The following is an 8,124-nucleotide window of genomic DNA, read 5'->3' as shown; positions in this document are numbered from 1 at the left end:
ATTTCTGAAAATCATATACGGTTATATACCCCAATTTGGCGCCAAAATCTTAGAACTTCAAATCACTTATACACATTAATTTTAAGTGAAATATTTATATTATCTTTTAATATACTTACATGATGTCCTAGAAAGTGATGATAATATGCATCAGGAGGAAGAAATGACTATGACAGCAAGAATAAAAAAACAACAATGCCCTACCTATAAATTATAAAAGTTTTTGAGTTAAGTACTCAACTTTGATATATCCTACCAATCCTCATACTGTAAAAAAATTATAGTCAATCTGGCAAATTTAATAAAAATTTTGCCCATTTTATCAAGATTCTAAAATGCTGCAATGCCTACATATTTTTTTAAGGGAAAATCTTTTTATAAAGCTTTTTTAATAAGTAAAGAAGTCGTCGCAGTAATTTCAGGGCTGGAGTTCCGGGTTCCTTTCCCTTCGAGGTAACACGCCTGTCTTTTCATTTATCACGCCATAATTGAGCGTAGATAGGTAATATGTAGATATTTCTCATCCTATCTGATTTAAAAAATATCAGTAAGGGGATATGTGTTATTATGCGCTCACGATAAGAGGAAATTTGATAGAGGTAGACATTCATTTGTCAAAGGATTTTTTTATAAATTTATAGGATCTAAGTATGAAGCACTTTTCTATATCTGGCAGTAGAATTCTTTGGCACATAGCATCTATTCATATCTTGAACGCATAATGGAATAAAAATACATCGATAAATACAATAATGTACTTTATTAGGAGACCTAAAAATAGGTTCATCAACTTTATTTTCACATGTTAACACACCATTTTTCTACATCACCACTAATGTTTGTAAAAAATACCTTATCATATTAATTTTATGTGAGTAAGGTAATATACATGTTATTAAAATAAAACTTGTAGAGAAGAAAAGATCGTACCTGCCTGAGCATACAGCATACACAAAGTGTACTCAAGTACTATCTTATACAATACTTAAACAAGTTTCGACTTGCGAAACTCGCACTGATTTTAAACAGTTCATTAACAAAATTTCACTGGGTTACAAAATAATCGTCACCTTAGTTACACTGTTATACATAAGGAATCGATTTACATAAACAACAAAATACAAACGACATGGAGTGTCCACGTATCAAAAATCATTCAAACCAACTTATCTTATTATTATATTTTTTACTAAGAGTTAACGAGAAAATTATTTTAATCCATTAGGCTGTTTCAGGAACGTTTTTATACTAACTAACAAATACATCGTCACGTTCTTAGTTAAAGAAGAGTTGAGATTTTGAAAAGCTAAATATATTAAATAAGCAACGAAGATAACTTCACGAACTAATAATAACTTTAGGCGATGTTAAAGTTCTTTGTTTCATTAATCTAGCCAATCAAATTATGCGGCGACATGATAGGTACAATGTTTATTAATGACTTTTATTAAATATTGAGCTTTGAGAAATAAATGGCACTATTTCAAATCTGGATTCAGCGTAAATTCTGTTAGTTTATCCAAGAGGCATTTCATAATTATACCATTAAAAATTTAATAATACTTAGACGAATTTTACACATTTTCTAAATATTATATTTATAGTAATTGTAAGTAAACGAAGGTTAACAAAAACAACATACTAAGACACAATACTTCGCCATGAAGAATCGGTAACACATTCGATCCAAATATCTAAATTAACTAAATATAACTCTAAACAGCTCAAAATTGGTTTATAAAACATACCCTTAAATTTTAATAAAATTAAGTATATTAAGATAACAGTACACAACATACTAATAAAATTTGTTAAATAATGTGAACAATCGTTTTGGTTAATACTTGGCAAATGTTAGATCAATGAACAATGAATCAATTTCAATATTATGGAGATGACTAGTTTAAAAAAGTATATGAATATAGAAAGAAAATTTTCAAACAATTCATGTGATCCAAGAATTCAAATAAAGGCACAATAATTTTTATTGTATGGAAAAACATACATCGTTTTTGAAACAATTTTAACGATTTATCATCGAGTAAGTAGTTTTTTTTGCATTAGTAATAACTAATAAATGATTTTTGTTAACTTGAAATGAACTATAATTATATTAGTGGCAAAATTGTTTGCCATTTTAGTAATTTGTTAAACGGGGTTGAGAATGCGAGTCACGAATTATGTATGACTTGTTGAAGATTAAATTCTTTGGCTGCGGTGTGTTTGTAGGTACATATGTATTATTTTATAGAAGTAATATACTAAGGTACATCTGGTAGACCGTCATTTATCTCGTAACAGCACCTGCGGACTAGAGTACAATGGAAGATCTACCTAGCGATATCTAAAAGCATATATTACAGCTGCCTTTACTATCATCACGTTTCTATACGTCAGATACTTTATTACCCACGTAAACGTGTCTCATAAATAATCTTCGTACAAGAATTAAAAGTACGTTTGTTGTATTCACAAACAACAAGTAGATTGAAATTGGTCATAGCGTCCAGTGAAGGCAGAATATTGCGGTTATTCACGGATCATATATTTAGCTAGTTAGATAATAAAGTATTTAACGAATATTTAACATGCACTTCCCTACATTCTTCATTAATAGCTATGTAGATTCCGTTACCTCTGAGTCACATAATTTGGACCTAAAATTACAATTTCCGAAAACACACGCGGGTAGTCAAGATTTATTCCAAGGCATTGATAAAAAAAAACGTATTTGTAATATTTTTGTACTTACCGACACTACAATAACCAATTTTCAAAGTATGTTCAAATTAATCGTTAAAGCATCCGTCATACTTCGTGTCAACAATATGTATATAATATCTTGTACTATGTCGATGTATTTGGTTGTATTTTAAAGTACCTACTTAGGATTTCGGATATCTTGACTACACCCCTATTCGTAACACCTAGAACCACTCGTCCATCGCCTCGAACCAGTTTGCAGTCAAGTCTCAAGTGTCAAATAGATATAACAATTTCCACATCTGTTTTGCAGCTGCGTTTTATCTATTTCCTAATGCTTAATTTGACAAATTTTAACGAATTAGGTTAACACTAAGCTCCTTCCAGGTAAATCCTTTGGGATGATCCCTTATCAGAATTTATCTACCTACTAAATACTAAATTAGTGTGCGTGTTTCTTACACTGATTTTTGTCATGATAATTTTACGGACGAATGCTTTGATAGCTTATGTTTCGAATGCGTTGATGTGGATGGAGCAATGATATGAGTGGATAACTCTACAGACGGTAAATGAGATTGACAGCGATTTCTAATTATAATACCTGCAAACATATACGCCGATTGCTTTATAATATAAATACATAGACCCACACGTAAAATAATCGCATAATACATTGGGAAATAAACAATAATTACGTATTAAATAATAGATACACGATCGCTACAATATTAAAATGCTGAAACTAGATTACGTTAACAGAACGTTCAACATCGATATAGTCCATCGATACATCGATATGAGTGCACTTCTGTGTCTACGCACTATGGCTACGAACGTCCAAACGCCTACTGCCGCTAAATCGTCACAAGGCACGTATCGACCACTAGGATACGTTGAAAAAATATTTCTCTGTTTCTGATAACCCTTTAACAACATGTTCAATGTTCCAAAATCTAACTACAGGCGTAATGCATCACGTAATGATCTTTGGTGTTCACTGAAGTAAAAGTAACTCGCAACGCATTGCTCTCGAGCCGAACACTCGCGTCTAAATGGAGCACTCGTCGCTGTCCCGCGCGTAGTCGTCGTCCTCGTCGTCCTTGCGCGGCGAGTTCTGCTTCACCTTGCTCGCCACCGCGCCCGTGCTCACCTTACTGAACACGCTGCTGCGGTTCAGCCGCGAGATCTCGCGAGCCGGGCTGAGACGCTCGGCGACCGCCCGCTCGTAGTTGTCAGAGATCTTGTTCACACCGTTCACGGGACTTGTGAGTGGTGATTTAACTTTTACCGGCGACGTGGCTTTTTTCACTTCTCCAGACTTGTCGAAGAGTCCGCCGGTGGCCGCCGTGTACGGGGGAGGGTCCTTGGCCCGCGCCCCGCTCGAGCCGAGCAGATGCGAGTACAAGAAACTGTTGTTACCAAAGCCGGCGTATCGGTTATCCAATTTGCCGTTAACCATCATCAGACTGACCGGCTTCTCCGGGGGTATTGGTTTCTCCATCTTCTTCTCTGGGAGACCGTTCTTGGGTGCCGATGCGGTGGCGGCGTTGGCTCCCCAGCGGTCGTTGCCGAGCGAGTATATGGAGCTGAGGTTGACGTAGCCGGGCGCGGCGGGGTGCAGGCGGGCGCCGGGCGGGTGCGGCGCGCCGTCGCTCAACGTCGACTCCTCCACGCTCGAGTCCTCTATTACTTCCGTGTTCGTGATATCATCTAGATTTGGTGACAGACAGTCCTCGTCCGTCTCATCGTATGAGCTGCAAGCAAAGCAATCTTTTAGTTTCTGTTTACCATCAATTTATGAATAAGTATATGTACTGAATGCAAGAAAAAAGTTCTTTGTTAGTTTTGCTTCATGCCTGATGCCAATGAGTTTGATTATTAACAAAAGCTCAAAATGTTTGTGTATGAAGTAAGGTGGGCCATACATATTTACATAATATAATATTCATCAGCAAGGCAGACAAATACTTCCAAGCGAAACCAACAGCACAGTATGGTGGACGGGGCATGTCGAGCACAATGGAATCTCGCTTGCTTGTCATGTAACGTGTATCACACATTCGGTGCAAGTTCACAGGAGTAAGCGATAAGAGCAGAAATCAGAATGCAGTCCCGAGCGGAACGTGTGCTCAAGTCAAGCTCATGTCAAGCGGCGCCGGGGCTCGGGGCATGTCTCTTTCGAACACGGTCATCGCAACAAAAGACAATACATACACTGCAATTCAGCAACACATTCTTACCCTAGCATAGCCAGTTCTGTCTTCCTCCCTGATGAAAGAAATCGCAATATATAATGAACGGAAGGAAAAGAAATACATAATATAATAAATAAACATACATACATATATAATACAATACATATACATAAACAAGATACAGATGGTGTTCTAAGTCATCTACGAGATCGTGTTAACATGGTTTGAATGTGATGGTTTTATTATTGACGTCTACTCGTTGCATTCAGAACATATCGAGCGTTTATATCTAACAGTGTCCAGTGTCCAGTAGTCGGGGTGTGCAGGTCCTAAGCAAACCTTGTGGGTTCGTGTACTGCAAAATGCATCACAATGCTTAATTCTAGTGCATCGGGCGGCGATTGGTACATTGTAAACTATGATATCTACTTTACCACGAATAAATAATGTTTATTTGAATAATTTGAATCCGTTCAATCCACTAGTCCTGCACAACTCATAGAAACGATTTATACACTTCTTTTTCTCTGACTGTTGCATTATTGTGTACAAGTGCCTGTCCGTGGTAAGAAACAACATGTTATTATGTGCCGCTTCATATAATACAGTATTCATAACAGGTTCGGTCAGTTCTTACATTTGGTCCTGCGCGTCGCTACCGCCCTCTTCTGCTACCAGTAGCTCGTATTCTTCCGCTGCGAATCTATCCCATTCTGACATCTGGAATTGCATACATATATATTATTGATTAGACTTTTTTTATTGTTACTAAGTTATAATTGTAAAATCGGGATAAAATATTATATGCTGATCCTATATTTTGGATTTGTATGTTAAGCAAGGAATACTAAAATTCATATAAAACTCGAAAACAATAATTCTAACATAAATCCCTCGGTTAATTTTCAAGTAGGTCGTTAGTCCAAAAACGTAGTATTCTTGTTTTCACGAAATAATACACAGGAGATAATATAGCTAGCCATATTTAAATTCATCACGCAAAAATAAGAATTACACAAACCTCGCAGTCGGAGTCGCGCTGCGTGGCAAACGGGTCTCGTTGCTCGTGGTCCAAGTACTTCTCCAGGTTGAAGAACGTGTCGTAGAAGATCGGCGTCAGCTTGCACCGCTTCAGGTCGGATAGCGTTATCTTACCCTCCTCCGCTGGGTGCACCATATCCAACATCTAAAACGGATAAAGTCATATTAGAAACAAACAATACTCGAGTGGCTGGTTGCGACTATCTGGCGGGAACTGCTTTCGAGGCTAACAGTAGAGAAAAAGTTCTACGTAACCTAAACAATTTAAATTATTTCATGTCCAAATTGAAAAATAAATAATTTTATTTCATACTTTTTACGTATCTGGCAGCCATAGACAAATCTCCAGTCTCAAGGGTAGCTTACAAATGCATTAATTGCATTATCGCAAAAGGGATTTTTAACAATTCGTACCTGACATAAACAGTCGTTGAAGGGCAGTGTCTCGATGCCGATGGCTTCCATGCGCTGCATCTGCTCCTCGTAGAAGTACTCCAGTTCGTACATGGAGATGTACCCGTCGCCGTCCAAGTCCATGCATCTGGAATAAAAGACATAGATTATACCAGGTAATATAGATATGTGATATTTTAATTCGGTTTTCAAAGTAATAAGTATCGAATTATGATTTCTACAAATATAAGTATCTTATATTTGTAGAAATCATAATCAAAAAGCGGCGATAGCCTAGTTGGGTGTAGAACGGTCTGCCGAGACGAATGTCCGCAGGTTCAAATCCCAAGGGCACACACCTCTGACTTTTCTAAAAAAAAATCATGTGTGTATTCTTTGTGAATTTATCGTTCGCTTTAACGGTGAAGAAAAACATCGTGAGGAAACCTTCACATCTGAGATTCCTATAGAGAACTTCTCAAAGTTCTCTATAGGAATTTCGAAGGTGTGTGAAGTCTACCAATCCGCACTAGGCCAGCGTGGTGGACTAAGGCCTAATCCCTCTCAGCAGTAGAGGAGGCCCGTGCTCAGCAGTGGGCAAGTATATAATACAGGGCTGATATTATTATTATTATTATAAGTATCTTAACTAATCCAAGTGCTAAAAACTGAAATTATAATCGTTACATCTTATTACCTTCATACTTTAACTTGTGTGAACATTTTTGTGCAATTTCTAGTTAGGCACTCAAAGCAGAAAACGCTACGTCAGTAATCACAGAAAAAATAGTTGCCGTGTAGCACATATTTTGTTTTGAATGATTACACCATATTTTTTATTGCACATTCGTCTGTATTCTGCAGTGGAAACGCAAGTTGAACTATATGTTACAAAGTAGCGAGTGGCGCGGTTGCATGCGACTGCTATAAACTTTGGCGCGCGACTCGAATTGTTTTAACCAGAAGCTATAACTCAACGTTGGAACTCCGGCACGTGACCTTACGATTTACGTTCAGTTTACTATTTAAACGCTGTCTGCGCCATTTTAACTTTTACTGTTCGGCGTTCCAAGATGCCTTTCAACTTCCTTTAATGTGCATACAACATGTTTATAAATAAAGTAATAAATTCTAAATCTTAGAAAATCACGGATTAAAAACATTATTGAGATATCGTATTCAAATAATGAATGAATGTTCCATCCGAGTTTTGAAGAACACAATTACCTGAACCAGTATTCAATGGCGGTGGGATGCGTCTTGTCCTCCTCAGCGAGTAGGAACCACACGAACTCTGTGTAGGACATGCGCGGCTCTCCGTCGGGCGTCAGCCGGTTTTGGTTGCCGCGTGTCACGCAGCCTGACAGCACCCGTTCGATCATTCGGCTCGATAGTGCTGCAAACAGTACACACAGGGGTTATTAACAACCAGACCAAGGTAATAAAGTCTTGTGATGTAAGCATCAGGATTCAGGAACTTAAAAGGTAATTTTGTTGAAACTTTTAGAATGTTTAACCCTTATAAATTATAATGAAACCCCTTAAATAATCACACAATCATTTTTTTCGATGAGCTGAGGAGAGGCCTATTGCTAAATACTCAACCCTAAGAGATGGCACTGTCGTACCACTCCATGAATAATAATAATCAAATACTTAATTAAATAAATTTTGATTCCCTAAAACATTTGCCATAGGAAGTAAGTGTTATATTTAATGAATGTTATAAACTTATATTTTTTTTATCAAAGTTACTATAATTCATGACATTAGAGTCTGCGTCAATATT

General features: G+C 37.0%; 1 protein-coding gene across 1 annotated transcript; it reads right to left on the bottom strand.

The window, feature by feature from the left end:
* Positions 1 to 2,712: 2,712 nt before the first annotated feature.
* LOC119193449 lies at positions 2,713 to 7,731 on the bottom strand (the record flags this gene model as incomplete). The annotated part of the gene is given in 5 exon segments (XM_037447051.1): positions 2,713 to 4,460; positions 5,539 to 5,621; positions 5,923 to 6,087; positions 6,357 to 6,483; positions 7,563 to 7,731. Coding segments are annotated over 5 exon segments (1,250 nt in total), but the record flags the coding sequence as incomplete, so codon positions are not given.
* Positions 7,732 to 8,124: the final 393 nt, after the last annotated feature.

The sequence above is a fragment of the Manduca sexta genome, unplaced genomic scaffold (assembly GCF_014839805.1).
Source record: "Manduca sexta isolate Smith_Timp_Sample1 unplaced genomic scaffold, JHU_Msex_v1.0 HiC_scaffold_552, whole genome shotgun sequence".
NCBI lineage: Eukaryota > Metazoa > Arthropoda > Insecta > Lepidoptera > Sphingidae > Manduca > Manduca sexta.
Note: the sequence above shows the minus strand (reverse complement) of the source record. Positions and strands in the feature narration are given on the sequence as shown.